Source organism: Leopardus geoffroyi, chromosome D1 (assembly GCF_018350155.1).
Source record: "Leopardus geoffroyi isolate Oge1 chromosome D1, O.geoffroyi_Oge1_pat1.0, whole genome shotgun sequence".
Taxonomy (NCBI): domain Eukaryota; kingdom Metazoa; phylum Chordata; class Mammalia; order Carnivora; family Felidae; genus Leopardus; species Leopardus geoffroyi.
The window spans coordinates 112,236,717-112,252,790 of record NC_059329.1 but is presented as its reverse complement, the minus strand read 5'-3'; the positions used below and the strand labels follow the sequence as shown (position 1 = coordinate 112,252,790).

General features: G+C 61.1%; 1 protein-coding gene across 14 annotated transcripts in view; it reads right to left on the bottom strand.

Annotated features, from left to right (window-relative positions):
* The window catches only part of ANO1 (anoctamin 1), an 84,648-nt gene that overhangs the window by 46,544 nt on the left and 22,030 nt on the right, over window positions 1–16,074 (bottom strand). For 10 of the 14 annotated variants that reach the window (XR_006714345.1, XM_045486236.1, XM_045486226.1 and 7 more), the window contains 6 exons: window positions 13,409–13,460; window positions 11,042–11,107; window positions 10,497–10,552; window positions 7,237–7,278; window positions 776–840; window positions 30–164 (listed from right to left, as the gene is read on the bottom strand). Coding sequence is in view for 13 of the 14 variants with exons in the window: in XM_045486236.1 (XP_045342192.1) it covers window positions 30–164; window positions 776–840; window positions 7,237–7,278; window positions 10,497–10,552; window positions 11,042–11,107; window positions 13,409–13,460 (416 nt within the window). In the remaining variant the exon portion in view is untranslated. The remainder of the gene's footprint in view (window positions 1–29; window positions 165–775; window positions 841–7,236; window positions 7,279–10,496; window positions 10,553–11,041; window positions 11,108–13,408; window positions 13,461–16,074) is intronic. The other 4 variants (XM_045486227.1, XM_045486232.1, XM_045486229.1 and 1 more) reach the window with 1 other exon arrangement.

Here is a 16,074-nt window from a genome sequence, read left to right as displayed (position 1 = left end):
CCAGGACGAGGGGTGTGGCGCCCGCCTACCTGGGGATGTTCTCGTTGACGGTGGCACATCCGTACAGGAAGACGATGATCCCCACCACGGACGCGGGGATGAGCATCTGGGTGTACACGCCCAGCCAGGCAAAGTACAGGCCGATCTTCTCCCCGAAGTACTTCCTGCGCCGCGGGGCAAACAGAGACCGGCTTGCGCTCGCCCCACGCCCCTGCCCACCCCGCAAAGGAGCGGCTCCAACTGGGGCCCCGGCTTCTCCCGAGCAGGACTCGGAGGGTGGGTGGGGGCCCTGGGAAGGTGGGGTGCTGCTGGCGGGGGGGCAGGGGGCTACCCGGGGGGCTGTCCCCGGTCCCGGTCAGCGTGAGCGCGAGAAGCCAACGTATTCAGGGTCTCTGGCTCCTAGAGGGGCTTCTATGAGTTTCGACGGGCTGGACTCCAGTCTACAAGTCCCCACAGGACATCCGTCGCCTACTCCGCTCCCCTGCCCGCCCCGGGAGAGAGGACGGCTCTCGTCTTCCTCCCGACCCACAGACTCGAGAAGCCTCACCACTCGGCGGGGTGGGGCCCGGGCTGCGGGTTGGGGAGGAGGGGGTGAACAGGACGGAGAAGAATCTGTGGGCCCGTGGGGGACCTCGGGCCCCCTACCCAAGCTCAAGTTCAGACAGGCTCCCGGGTGTGGAACAGTCAGTGCAGTGCGGCTGCCCACCAGGGACTCGCCTCCCACCGCCTCCTTCCGAGCGGCCGGGCCTGCTCGCACCCGGCGACCCCCTCTCACCTGACCAGGTCGATGGGCTGGTACTTGTAGAAGACCCCGTAACTCGCCCACTCTTGGTACAGGAGCTGGGGGAGAGCAAGCAGTGAGGGCCAGTGGAGACGTAACTTTGCTTCCTAGTCTTGGCTTATGGTGCGCTGTCCATTCGTTCAACAAAACCCCTCGAGAGCCGGCCACATGCCGGGAACGGGGCTGGGCACCGGGCTTTCGGAGGGGAGCACGGCGGACGCAGCCCTGAGCCCCGGGGCTCCCGTTCCGGCAGGGCGGAGACCCACACAAACCCTTCGGCTCCCACGAGGCTCTCAAAGAACCCACCGCCGTGGGAGCTGAGCTGGCAGGGGAGGCCGGTAGGGGCCTCCTTTTTAATTTCTTCTTCTTCTTTTTTTTTAACATTTATTTGTTATTGAGAGACAGAGGGACACAGAGTGTGAGCAGGGGAGGGGAAGAGAGAGGGGGAGACACAGAATCCGAAGCAGGCTCCGGGCTCTGAGCTGTCAGCACAGAGCCCCACGCGGGGCTCGAACTCACGAACTGGGAGATCATGACCTGAGCCGAAGTCAGACGCTTAACTGACTGAGCCCCCCGGGGACCCCCAGCTTGGGGGGGGGGTGTGCTCCTCAGCAAGAACGGGCTACTTCTTTAAGTGCGGGTGAGGATGGGAGAGAAGCTTCTAGAATCCCTATGGAACCCTGACTCTGCATGATTTGATCCGGAATTGATCTAAAACAGCCCAATCCTGTGAGGCTTTTCCCTTCAGGGTTCTTGGTGGTCCCAGTCAGACACCATGTCATTCTTCATAAAGGACAGAAACCACCAGGCTCTGGGAGCAGAGAAATACCAGTGGCAAGATTTTGAAAAACCTCACGGGATGTAGAGAGAGCTCGACGTTCGTCTCCTGAGATGGGCTGTCTGATTAACATGGCTTCGTGAAAATCAGCACACACCCCGTTGCCCCCCCGGGCTTTGGGCAGGGATGGTAATGAGCTTGGAAGCTGGAAGGCCTTGTATGAACACGTAGAGAGCGTCCTAGGAAAGACACCAGGGTAGGGCTGCAGGTTTTAGAAAAGAAACCCCACTCCTGTGGCTACTCGATGCTTTTCCAACCTTAACGCAGAGCCGAAGTCCCACGGCCAGGACCCTCTGCGTGGGCTGGACCCTCTGCGTTCGGCTGGCACCAGGCAGGAAGGAGGAGCGAGGCAGGTGTGAGCACGGCCCCAGGGGCCCCCTGCTCCCTTCCGTGTGACACGGCTTGCCTTGTGACCTCCTCCCATCTCTCAACACTTAAGTTTAACATTTTGGGGGGTGGGTTTCCCAGACTCACATCGTGCGCTGGTCCCTGGGAAGCACACTATGCCACGTCCCCACCACAAACACGCCGTCCTAGGGACCGCATGGGTGTCCCCCCACCCTCCCCGCCCCAATTCGTCATGTCGAAGCCTTAATCCCACTGTGCCTGTATCTGGAGATGGGGATTTTGCGGAAGTGATTCCGGTTAAATGACGTTGTGCGGGTGGGGGTCTGATCTGAAGGGACCGGTGTCCTTCTAAAAAGAGACACTAGAGGGGCGCCTGGGTGGCTCAGTCGGTGAAGCGTCCTACTGTTGGTTTCGGCTCAGGTCACGATCTCGCGGTTTCGTGTTCGAGCCCCGCGTGGGGCTCTGTGCCGACAGTGCTTGGGGCTTTCTGTCTCCCTCGCTCCCTGCCCCTCCCCCACTCGCACTTTCTCTGTCTCTCTCAAAATGAATAAACTTAAAAAAAAAAAGAGAGAGAGAGAGACACAAGAGCTTTCTTTCACCACGTCCGCGTGGAGAACACTGTGAGACGGCAGCCGGCCGCGAGCCAGGAAGAGGGCCCTCCCCTGAACTCGGCCCTGCTGACCCCAGGATCTTGGGACCTCCAGCCTCCAGAACCGGGAGGCCATGAACGTCTGGGGTTCTGCTGTCGGTGGCCAGCCCTGACGGATACGCCTGCCCCCACTGCCCCACAGGCCGGAGCTGACAGACGTGACCTTTACGTGCACGAGACACCTTCAAGTAATTCTCTGAAAACCAACCGTGTGCAAACGGTTCGCGGGGAGGGGACCTGTTTCCACGGACCAGGGAGCCAGCGGTCCCTAGAAATGACCCTCCAACTCTCCATGTCCTCGGGATCCTTTGCAGCTCTGAGGAACAGGACTCAGGGGAGAACGTAAGTTCTCTCTTCAGAGCGGGGAGGCAAATATCAGAGAAGCAAAATGCATCCTCAGGCAAGTGCAGGCAAACCTCGCTGTCAGAACCCTGGGCTTTGCCTGCTCTGATCTTTGTAAGAGGAGCTCTCTTTAGATTTTAAGGCTTCCTCTAGGTGCTACACACTGTGTTCAGCCGGGTCCACGTTCTGGAGGACTAGGGGCCAGGCCGGCTGGTGGGCGGCCTCTGCAGCCCCCTACGGAACTGGGGTGCATGGGGTCCCCCCAGGAGCTAGAAGCCCCACTCCCGTGCCGAGATGCGGGCTCTGCTGGGCCCCTGGTGGGCGTCCTGGGCACTGAGTCTGAGTCCCGAGCGCCAGGTAGGGGTCTGGGGGGGCCCCCTCCCCTCTGAGCCCTGTCCAGGACAGACACCCCCCTCTGAGTGCATGACAGGCTGTCCTTCCTCCCTGGTCTGGGGGGATCCCCACGGGCTTAGGCCAGAGAGCTGGGGCCTTCCGTGTCTCAGCAGGCCCAGGTATGCAGAAAAGAACGCGAAGGCCCCCCCAGTTTCACCCTGCAAAGCGCCAACTTTGACGAGGGCGCAGGGCACCTCCGGAGAAGCGACACGGCCACCAGTGACCCGGGTGGCTTCCTCCCCGAGCCGAGATCAAGCTGCCGCCGCGCGGGCCACACGCAGGCTGGGGGGGCACACCAGAGATGGGGCCAGAGGGAGGAGGGAGGGAAAGAGAGGGACGAGGATTTTGCCGGGGGACGGAAGGCCCTCTCAAAGGCATGGCCGGCCACGTCACACCGGTCCCCGTGCTCCCTGGCCTGCCCGGTGACACCGGCCTGCAGCAGGCCGGCCACCCTTCACTGGTACGTGTGGTACACGGTGGCTTCCTACGTGACCACTTTACCTCCACGTGACTCTCTTCCTGCCAAGAAAAGAATATCAATCACCCTGCAGCTGTCAGCGTAGAGAAATCGAACTCGAGATTTCCCTGTCACGGTTGGCAGAGCTCCAAGGGTGCACCTCAGCCTTGCGAGCAGGGTGGGAGGTGTCAGGGCCCTGGGGTCCGCCGGCTGGGGGCTGGTGGGCCCAGTCACAGTGACCTAAGAGCCTCCCGGAGCCCGGGCCTCAGAAGGAGCCCGGCTCAACCCACTGGCATCTCTCCTGCTCAGACCTCCCTCCTGGGCCCATGTGGCTGGGCAGGCCCGTTAGGGCACTAACGCTGTCCTTAATTTGTCCCTTGCTGTCTCCCTCTAGCACGAAGGCCCAGGAAGGCCAGGTTTGTCTGGTTCATGTTATCCCCAGAGCCTCTAACAGGGCCTGGGGCAGATAACAGGGTCCTAGTAAGTAACTGGGGAAGGAAGGAAGAAGGGAGGGAAGGAAAGAGGGAATAATAGGTCAGGGTCCTGTGGCTCTCAGTCCAGCAAAGGGATGGAGACAACTCAGTTGACATCTGGAGCAACTGCCCTGCCCCGTGTCCCCGGATGAAGGAACGCTCGCTCCCAAGGGCCCTGAGGATCAAGCTGACAGTTAGAGCCGTGCTCAGCCTTGGGTCTAGCCTGCCTCCTGCTCAAACACCCCTACTGTGCCCCTGCTCCTCCAGCTCAGCATGGAAAAACGGCCTTAGCTAGATTGCAACCCCCTTTCCATCCTGTGAGGTATCTTGGATCAGGCACTTGGGGCTATTGATACTGACGGGACCAATCATGGGGGAACCACAGACTTTGTCACTGGAAAGGCAACACACTCAGAACCAGGTTGCTTAAAATGAAGCCACACGGGAGAAGGAGAAGTTCTCCAAAGCTGAGTTAGGACCCAAACACTTATCTGGGACATTCCTCCCACCCTCCGTCCCTTCCACCTGTCCACCCACCCAAGCATCCCCACTCATCATCCATCTATCCATCCAACTACCCACGCATCTCTCCATCCATCCCACCCATCATCCATCCATCCACCCACCTATCCCTCCATCCCATCCATCATCCATCCAACTACCCATCATCCATCCAACTACCCATCATCCATCCATCCCTCCCTCCCTCCCTTCCATCATCCATCCAACTACCCATCCATCATCCATCCATCCATCCATCATCCATCTACCCACCCCTCCCTCCCATCCATCATCCATCCAACTACCCATGCAACCATCCATCCCTCCCTCCCTCCCATCCATCATCCATCCAACTACCCATGCAACCATCCATCCCTCCCTCCCTCCCATCCATCATCCATCCAACTTCCCATCATCCATCCAACTACTCATCATTCATCCAACTACCCATCATCCACCCATCCATCATCCATCTACCCATCCCTCCATCCCATCCATCATCCATCCAACTACCCAACATCCATCCAACTACCCATCATCCATCCCATCCATCATCCATCCATCCCTCCATCCCATCCATCATCCATCCAACTACCCATCATCCATCCATCCATCATCCATCATCCATCCACCCATCCCTCCATCCCATCCATCATCCAACTATCCATCATCCATCCACCCATCCATCATCCATCCAACTACCCATCATCCATCCCATTCATCATCCATCCAACTTCCCATCATCCATCCAACTACTCATCATTCATCCAACTACCCATCATCCACCCATCCATCATCCATCCATCCAACTACCCATCATCCATCCATCCATCATCCATCCATCCCTCCATCCATCTACCCATCCCTCCATCCCATCCATCATCCATCCAACTACCCACCATCCATCCATCTATCATCCATCCCATCCCTCAATCCCTCCATCCCTCCACCCACTCACCCCCCCATCCACCCATCATCCGTCCATCCAATACTACCAGACTACCCCCATGGGCCGGGCCTGGTACTCACTGCTGGGACGCTAAATTCAGTGGGGGCGAGGGGAGTGGAGGGTGGACAGCATTCTAAGCAGAAGGAACAGATAGATCTGAACAAACCTGGAATCACATTTGCTGGGCCTGGTGCCCAGTGATGCCAAGCAGCTCCCGAGTAGGTAACTGAATGAGACACTTTTGGTGCCAGGTGGCCACAGGCTGCGGAGTCTCAGATTAGCGAGGTGGCCAGCGTGGCTGGTGCACAGGAAGGCAGTGGGGAGAAGCCACAGGAGGACTGAATTAGGCCTGAAGGGGGTCCCCGGGGCCCAAGGAGGAAGCTTCCCTAGGTGGAGGAAGGGCATCAGACAAGCGACCCAGGGGCACAAAAAGATGAAGGTGGGGGGGGGAATTCTGAGGCCAGAGCTGGCGCAGGCAGGCCTGGGGAGGGGACGGTGCTTCTCCAACGGGATCGAATGGGGGAGTTCTGCAAGTCACAGGGTCACAGACAAATGCCAGATGTCCCACTAAAAATAACCAAATATGTAATTTTTGAGCTAAATCAGATAGTATCTTCAGCTGGATTCCCGGGCGGGCAAGTTGTATCCAGTACCAAAGGTTTAAAAACATGTACGGGGGGCTGGAGGGAGGCAGGAATGGAGAACATTCCTCGCACAGAGGTTCCCAGCCCGAGACTTGGGACAAGGCCACCATTGTGAGGTTCTCAGGGAAGTACCTCCACCCACTGCCTCCGGAAGGATCTGCTCTTGGGGGACAAACACAGGTCTGGCGAGGACTGTTCCCCGAGGTGAACGAAGTTTGCATTGGGTTGGGAACCGGGAGGGGCTGCGGTGGACACGGGGAGGAGGCTGGACGCCAGGCATGGGTTTGGGCGCTGGACGTCTGGGAAGAACCTTCCGGAGCATGGGGGATGGAAGAGAAAGGGCCACGGTGGCGGGGGGGGGGGGGGGAAGCAGGGAGAACACTGAAGAATAAAAGGAATACTCGGTGTCTCCCGACGTGTGACCCCAGGAACAGTAACTTTTCCATGAGAAAGGCTTCCAGGCCGAATAAGCTTGAGAAACACCGGCTGAACGCGTCCACCAGACTCGCCGGTGTGCGGAGGGGGCCTGGCCACAGCGGGGCCCAAACTTCCTCACCCAGGAGCCGTGCAGGATCAGGCCCAGCGTCCGCAGGGAGCGCGGCAGACTGAACACCCGGGTGAGATACAGGTTTGGGGGCCCGCGGGGAAGGTCCAGGTGGAACGGCACACCCTTGCCTTTGTGCAACCCCCGCAACGCGCCCCGGACACTTGTCAGCATCAGCGGGAGGGGAGCAAGGCAGCGGGCAGGGTTCAGTGCCTTCCCCCCAGGCGTGGGGGCTCCCGCGGGGGCCTCGGAGCAGCCCCGCCCCACCCGGGGCCCCCAGGGCCGAGCAGCACGGCGTCCGCGCCACGTCCACTTACTTTTCTGTCGTTGAACTCCACGTTTTCCCCTTCGTAGTCTCCCTGTTCAAAAGGAGGAAAGAGAACTCTCGCCACCGGATGCAGCTTTCGAGTAGCGCAAATCCGCGTCCAAACGCGAGCTCTTGCAGAGCTCGCAGACACAGTGAAGGCCAGATGGCGCATCGCAGGAGAGGGAAGGCTGGCCTGGCCCGGCACCTCCTCCGGGCAGCCCTCCTGCCCTCGCCCCCTGTCACAGAGGCCACGTCCCGGAAAGGACCCAGGGCCACTTGCTAGGAACCAGCAGCATGCAAGAAAGGGGCTTTGCGTGGCCGTTGGGGGGTGGGGGGTGGGGCGCGGGCGGGACAGTCCCAGTGCCTTGCCCTGCAAGTGCTGGGAGGACAGGAAGCTACACGGTCACTGAAGACAGATCAGTGAGCCCCACACTCGCATTTCACACTGGTAACGCTGAGGCTCAGAGAAGCAAGGTGACTTTTCCGGGACAGACTGCTAAGCTGGGACCCGGTTCCGAGTCTTTAAATCCAACGCCAGGGAGGGGGGACCTGAAAGTCAGAAGCCTGCCCAGCATATCAACAGCTGGAACCAGGGACTCAGGGGAAGCAGCAGAGGGAGCGTGGCCCCCCGCGGGGCTGGCCTGGCCAAGCGGACTTGAAGATGGCCGGGAGGAAGCTCTGAGGCCTCCCGGAGGTCTGCCGGGTACCTGCTGCATTCACCAGATCCTTCTATGACCCTCCCGCCCCCTCCAGGCAGGGAGCACTTGGCCTCACGCTCTCTGAACAGAGGTGCCCTGAGACCAGTGTCATTAATGTTTCCCCCTGAGTCTTCAGGGCACCCTCCCCCGCCCCAGCCCAACCCCGGAGGCTTTCTGGGTGTTTCTCTCCATGGCCCAGACAGCCACACACTCCAGCAGCATCTCATCTATTCGGGACCTCGAGGGTGACAGGTGCCATCCAGGAGGGAGGCCGCCAAGCCGCCACCTGAAATGTTAGTCCCGTCCCTGTATTTGACGCACGAATTCCAGGAGCCCTCCTTAGGGTCTCGCTCAGGGCAGACCCCTACTCCACACACCATTCTCACAGTGGCTCTCTGGTTGCCGTGGCATCCAGCGCCTTGCCTGATGGGTATTCTTGTGGAATGAATGACCGGATGAACGAATGAGCACGGTAAACGAGGCCTTGCAAGGGGGTGGCGATGCCGCGGGCGACGCACTGAGGGCAGCAAGCCGTGACGCAGGACGACGGCGGATTTGGAGCAAGGACCACCCAGCATGCGGCCAAGAGCCGGGCACCTGAGCCTGGGTGTGTGGCTTCACGGTCCCGCCCCCTGCTTGAGCATGCGGGGTACGTTTGGACCAGTTCAGAGCGATTTATGTCCCCAAACGTTCCAACATCAGCTGTGGTACCTACGGGGGTGGGTGCCCTTCAATTGTGGGGAAAATTCATCGCTGTAAAATTCCGTAGTCCCTCAAGACGCCCAGAGTCCTTACTCCGGCTGGAAAGAACCCCGCGGGTAGAGCTGGAGGCTGTGTGCCCCTGGACAAGCTGCTTGGGCAACTGCAGCCTCAGTTTTCCCGTCTGTAAAGCGGGAGCGGGCCCCCCACGGAGGGCCTCTCCACTGCCGTGTGAGGTTCAACGTTGGGCCCAGCTCCCCCCGCAGAAGCTGTTGCGACCCAGAGCACGTCATTCAGCCCGAGTCTCCACGTCTGCACCAGATCAAAGGAGACAGAGCTCCCACTAAACACAGCTCTCCGCGTACAACGGGCGCCCAGAAATGTTGACGTCTCCCCTTTCCCTTTCAAGCCTTAGAGGGCTGACTCCAAACAGGTCTGGATGGCCCAGAACAGGCCCTGGCATCTCAGCAGGGGTGAGATCAAGGGCCCAGCAGTTTGTGAACTGGCGCAGGGCTGCGGGGCGGGGCCGTATTCCGGGAGCCAGCGGGGTGAGCACCCACTGACGAGGACGGTGATTGAGGCCCCTTCAGCCAGGACCACCGGCCAGGACCCGGGAGGTCTGAGCCCTGCCCTTGAAACACGCCACAGGTCGCCGGCCAAGGCAACCGACCCACGCGACCCAAATCAACACGGCGCTCGGTGAGCACCTACGTGCCGAGTGCTGCGCCTGTCCTGAGACCCGTGGGCGAGGACCAGCAGGCAGACGGCGGTGTCTCTGTGGGACAGGGAGCATTGGAAGCCAGGGGGATGGGGGGAAGCAGGGAGACATCAACGGGGCAGGGGCAGGAGGAGGGGGAGAAGGAAGGCTTTGGGTGCATGGTCTGTCCCGGGGAGGGCGGCTGCCAAGAAGAGCTTGCAGACAGAAGGGACAGCATCCCCGAAGGCACAAAGCGGCTCAGGTGACCCCACCTCCCCACAGGGAGTGACGCGAGGCTGGCAGCTGCGTGTCTCTTGGAGGCAGCGGTCAGGCAGGGCGGGGGGGAGGGGCGGCCCTTTGCTCTCGCGGAGATTGGGTTTCTCCGATCCAGCGTTTCACTGGAGGCCCTTCTGCTTCTGTGTTCCCTCTGACACTGCTGGGAACCACTCCCACTTGCAGATGGGGACACTGAGGCTCAGCGAGAGGACAGGGGCTGCCTCCGCTCAGGGCTGCGGAAGAGAGCGGCCAGGACGAGACTCTGGGGGCCCCGCCTCCCTGTCCGGCTCCCGCCTCGTGGCCCCCAGTCCCCGTAGCCACGCACGTTTGGAAAGTTCCAGAGGCCCTCTGTCCGGGCTTCCCACACTGCTGGGGCCCCACGGTGCATTCCCAGTACCCTGCTGAACCCTAGCCCCGGTCTCCATAGAGACAACAAGAAGAGACTCATCCCTCTCCAGCCAAGCCAATGCACGGCCGTGGCCATGGGCTATATTTGTCGGGGGATACCGGAGGGATTTGGAGATCCAGCTCAGGAAGCTGGCCACTTGCTCTGCAGAAACAGACACACACAGAGCCCGGGTCGTTCTGCCAGAGCGGGGGCGGGGTGGCCGGGGAGACCCAGGCAGGGGCAGCATCTCAAGGACCAGCCGGCCACTGGGACAGGGTGTCGGCCACAAACGCCCCTGCCTCGGTGGGCTCGTTCTGCGAGAAGAGATGCTCGGGGTATAACAGCAAGGCCCCCACCGGGGGAGCAGGGAAGGGCTGCGTGCAGCTGACATTTACAGGAGAGCCAAAGCAGGAAGCCAAGACCGCAGGATAATTAGAGCTCCCCGGGGGTGTGGCCCGCGGGGATTTGGGGCGGCCAATGACGCAGGGGCAAACTCCGTCAAGGTTACTTACATCGTGCAGGGGGTAGGCGGCCGAGTAAACGCCATTGGCCAGCAGGCTGGTGATACCTTAAAGACAAAGGCAGAGCGAGGATTAGGGACCAGGTCTGTCTCCTGCTTCTCTCTTTGCAAACAGAACAGTCCCAGGACTGACTCAGTCGCCGAGAATTTTCTCGAAGCCTACTGCACCTGGCTGCCCAGAGCCAGGCCGCCTTTCTGGCGTTTCCTCCCCGGGTTCGACCAGGAGACGGTAAAAAACATGCTCTATCGGCAGAATTAGGAAGACAGAGAGGACACCCCGAGAGAAAGTTCCATCTGGGAGGAAGGAGGTTCCCCGAACGTGCCAATCCACCAACTACCCACAGCTGCCGGAGGGCCAGTCTACAGACAAGAAAGGTGGATTGTAAGTGGTTAGCAAAGCTGAATCACGAGAAAAATACGGACGGGAAAATTGATGGTGTCAGAAAACACACATACAATTTGCAATTAGATTTTAGGTTGATTGGGAGAAGCCGGAGGGGAGGCCTGTGGGCCCCGCGTGGGGGCGGAGGCACTTACCGTATTTACTACATTTTCGCCTCTTACTTAAAAGGGCAGAGTCCTTCTTTCTTCCCTCTCCTTGCCCTGTTTGTACATCGGGCTATTAGTTACATGAAAACGCCTGAAAGGACCAAAGCTGCATTCGGGGGAGAAAGGGCTCGGAGGGGCGGTGGCCGGGCCTCCACGGCTGCCCCAGGCCCTGTGCTGGGCGTGTCACGAGAGTCATCATACCTGCACCTCCCAGGGCCCGGAGGTGTGCATTCGGCGCCCCGCCCCTGGAGACAGTGCCGTGGACGGAAAGGCAGAGCCGGCCACGCACGGGGAGCCGGAACTCTGATCTCGCGCACATCCTCGGGGGCCGGCGCGGCACACGAGTCTCCAGGAGCCCTTTCCTGGTCACAGAACCCTCTGCCTGGCCGAAGGGGCTTTGTAGGGGGTCAGTGGGTCAGGGTTTGCAGTGGCCTGGCCGGCCCATCCTGTACTACTCCACGGGAAACCGGTGGGAAAGTGTCTTCCTGAAATCCACTTAAAAAGAGACCGCCTCTCCGGTCAGTGATCTGGAATGCTCGGGGTGCCTGAGGGATGCTTGGAAACCCAAGCCAGCGAGAGGCGGAAGCATACGGCTAACGCCCACCTGCGTGAGAATTCATCTGTAATGAAAGCGGACGTGGGTCTGATTCAGGTTCATTGGCCCTTTACTGTTCCTAGAACACTCTCAACGTGGCGTTGCCACAGGGCCTTTGCACAGACTGCTCCCTCTGTCTGGACCCCTCATTTTCTTCAGATCTCCGAAAGGCCTTTCTGGTCATTGGTCCTAAGTCCTCCTGGCATCCCTTCCGACCGCAGCAAGACGGTGTTCTGGCTTTTCTGATTATTTATTATCTATTTCGTCCCCCAGAATGCAAATCCCCCGAGGGCAACAGAACCCATCACTACTCGCTGCAAGGTGAATGTGTGACCTCGGAGGTCGGCAGGGCTTTCAGACAAGGGACCGAGGTGAAACGGGCTGCAGCAGGGACCCCTCGCCTATCTGCTCTGCCACCGGGTTTGCCAGAGAACCGACAGGAACACTCAGAGACGTCCACCCCGGGGAAGACCCAGAACAGAGATCAACTCCAGCTGAGAAGCCCCCAGGCCCGGGACCGCCTACAGACCTTCGTAGCAACCACGCAGGTTTGTGCTGGAAGGGACCCGACAGGGACCCGACAGGCAGACTGAGGTCTGGGACACAGTGCAGGGATGGCAGCCACACTTTCTCCCATTTTTGGTGACCCGGGCCACCGTGGAAGCTCCTGTTCCCCCCGAGGTGGGCTGGGCCTCCGGGGACAGGTCTCCTGGGCTCCTCCTTGACCCGCGAAGGGGCCCCCGCTCCCACGGACTTAGGACACGGGCTTAGAGACTCCAGGCCCAGAAGGAGTCCCCGTGACTGGCCATCGGGCATCCCAGCAGGACACGTCAGCCCGGAGGGCCCGGCCTCCCCTCCCTCGGACTCCGGAGGGCCCGGCCTCCCCTCCCTCGGACTCCGGAGGGCCCGGCCTCCCCTCCCTCTGACTCCGGAGGGTCCGGCCTTCCCTCCCTGCATCCTGGACCGTCCCCCAGCAAGCCCCCACGCTCCTGCTCTCCGCTTGCTTCCGGCGGTACTCTCCCCTCTGCGGGAAGCCACGTGTGCGAGGGTTCCCTGTCCTGGCAGTCTCTGTGCCAGCCAGCACTGCCCTGTACCCCTGGAGGGCGTTGTGCACACAGCTCTCAGCGGGGCGAAGGACAGCTTAAGGAGAAGGGGGAGCACCAGGCAAGGACGTTCCTTGGCTCCGAAGTCTCTCGTTCTGGGGACCTCAGCCTGCCGCTGCGAGCAAGGGGCCTGCGCTGGGGTGGGGCCGGGGGTTCAACTCTGCACACCTCGGTCAGGAAACGTCTGCATCTGTGCCTTGAGGTGTCCTATAAACCGGCACCCGAGGCGCCCAGCCGGGCTGGTTCCGCGGCAGGTTCGGAACCTGGGGCGCATGTCAAGCACGCGCCTTCCGGCGAGGCTTGGTGTGGGGCCATGTGGGTCCCTGGTGGGGTGCCTTCCGCCCCCGGCCGGAATCCTACTTCCCGCTGGACCGTGAAGGTCAATGGCAGGGGACAGGGCCTCGGCCACCCCTGTTGCGTCCAGAGGCCAGCGGGAGGCTCCGAACGGCACCACGGAAGCCTCGAGCAGAGAGAAGGCATCCTGAGCACCGGGCCCCGCGGTCCCAGAGCGGCCCTCCCGTCGGAAACGGTTAGACCAGCTGAAACCAAAACACGCTCAAAACCCCCAACCCGGCAGCCCGCCCCCCACGGAGACGATGGAGGCAAGATTAGCCCGGGGAGGGGAGCGCTGAGCTCAGGCCCCAGCAATGTCCTCACCCATGCTGTACTTGGCCTTGGTACATGTCGTTCTTTTCAGGATTTCATAGACCTGTTGCAGAGACAAGAGGGAGGGGCAGACGGTCATCCAGGCGGCAACGGCACGCAGAACCTGCCAGGCGGTGGCTCAAGAGGGACGTGGCCGAGCGTTACGGGCAACGACCCCCCCACCGCTCTCTGAGGACCGACGGCAGCCTTCGTGAGGGTGCACAAGAACAGGGCCAAGGGCGTGGCGTTCTCAGGGATGCGTGTGACCGAGGGGTCCCGTGTCGCGCTTCCCTCCGTGGAGGCACCGGCTGTGTGGTGCTGTTCAGGGTTGAGGGTTGTCCCCGGCGCCCTGGGGGACGGGCCGTCCTCCCTTTGGGCTGGGAAGGGAGTTGGCATTCGGAGCCACAGGGACCCAAGCAACAGCACCCCTCCCGGGTGTAGCCCTGGATCTTCTAGAAGCCCGAGGCGGGGGCAGGTCTCGGGGTTCCATGCCACCGTGCGTCACGAGGCAGCAGGGCGTGGGGTGCCCGGCGGAGGCCGTCTGGAAGGTCCCGCACCAGCCCAGCTCTGGGCTGTCTTCACTAACGAAAGGTTTCACCCGGTGGCCTCGAGAGCCCAGGCTTGGGAGCCTGCCCGGGTCTGGGCCTGGCTTCACGTGTAGATGTGAAGGGCAAACTACCTCACCACCCCGTGCCTCAGTTTCCCCACCTGCAAAATGGGCTGAAATGACCGGCCCGAGGCCACAGAAGTGAGAGCGGGGGCGCACAGGGCTCTCCCACGGCTGCCGGCCGCCCCCAGGCCCTGCTCCGTTCACCCCTGTCCTGCGTCCCCACCTGTCCCAGCCCCGGCCCAGCAACCTGGCCTCAGCAAACCCTCTCCCGAGGCCCAGGCCCTTCGCTGTCACTGTTCCTTCTGCCAGAAGCACTTGTGGCCGGAGACCTGAGGCTACGGGGCAACTGCCACTCTGTTGCTCTGCCTCCTCACTCTGCTCTTGTCCCGGGGTGCTCCCTGCCACCTGCCAAAGATGTGCCTGTCGCCTCTCTCCTCCCGCCGGTGCTGGGCACACACCAGGTGCTCCCACACCACCCATGGATACATGAACAAACCACTCAGGGTGGCCCCCTCCCTGTCACCTCCCGAATCTAACTGGTGGCCCCGTCCTGACCTCGCCGATTCTCCCCTAAGTACCTCCTCCCCATCCATCTGGGGTCACGGCCCCCCTCATAACCACATCCGCCTCCACTGGCTGTCATCTTTCTAAGGACAGACCTGATCACAACCCAAACCTTGCTCTGCAGCCTTCTGTGGCTCCCTAGTGCCAGAGGCTGAAAGCCCGAGTCCCAAGATTTGACACGTCTGGCCTTTCCTGCTGATCCTGACTCCTACCCACGTGCACACTGGGCGACCCTGATGCCAGGAGCACGGGGGGTGGGAGGAAGGCGGGAGGGGCTGTTGACCGCCATACCTTTGCCTAGAATGACCTTCCCCCAACGCTGGAGACCGTCAGGTCTCAAAGACCATGGGGCCGGACTAACCAAGGGCAAAGTTCTGGACGGCCAGTTTCTCTGGGGGCTGGCGGTTTACAAACTGGCCTTCGAGGTCTCTGGGAGAGGCCACCCCCAGCCTGGAGGTAAAATGGGCCGTTCCGTCAGTATTTAGCACCTGTGACCTGGGGGTCAGGGGCGGAGCTCTATTACAGAGACCCCTAATGAGATGGGGTCTAGAGCTCTCCGTTCACCTATGTTCCCCCTTCCTCAGCAGTGTGAATTCACGAATTTGCACGCTGCCCTGTACTTCTGGGGGCATCCTGGCAACCCCAGATCATGCAAAAAGCGGGGGCACGCGCACATACTGAAGCCGACACGTGACTCAGTCTCCCTAGCTGGCCGTCCCGACTCTCGCCCATTTCATGGTGACAAAGAACCGTGGCTGGTCCTCCTCCTCTCCCGTGCTCGAAGTCGGAGGGAGACGCACCCCTGATGGCTACGTGGCGGCCCCCAGCTATGCCAGAGGGCCGATGTCCTTGCATAAACGAGTTCCTTCTCGTTTATTGTAATGAGACTTCATTGCCAGGATCAATCAGTAACACGCTGAGTGAAAATCATGCTGTGCCCAGGTCACCCCGCGTGGAGGTGAACCACCGCCCTTCGAGCAGGAAGCCAGAATCATCCTCGTTCTGACACAGGCTCGGTGTCTCCTGAGGTCACAAGGCTGGGAGGGGACCGAGGGCGGATGGCACCCAGATCTGCCTTCCCGAGCCACCCTCGCCAACGCGACCGGCACCGCTGTCCCGCGCCCGGCCACCTGCTGTTCGAGCAGTTATCTTCAATCAGTTAACCCGGCAGTTATCTGTTCAAGGCCAATGGCTGCTCCCCCCGCCCCCCAGCCCTGCACGTCTCCCCTCCAGGCTGGGCTTTCTGGGCAGGGGAGGCAGCGGCGGTGGCCTGGCTGCGAGGTTCATTTCTGGTGTAGAGGAAAGTCAGGTCCCGAGCCGTGCGTGGCCCAGCCTGGCTGGCAGACAAGCCGGTGGCTGATGCATAAACATTAAACCGATACCTTGAAGAGGGCAGGGTGGCCTGGTCAGATCTCCAACTGCAGCGCATTCCTCTGGCACAGCCCCCGCAATCTACCCCGGCCCGCACAGCTTTGCCCCCCCTGCCGTCGCTCCTGCTGGGACT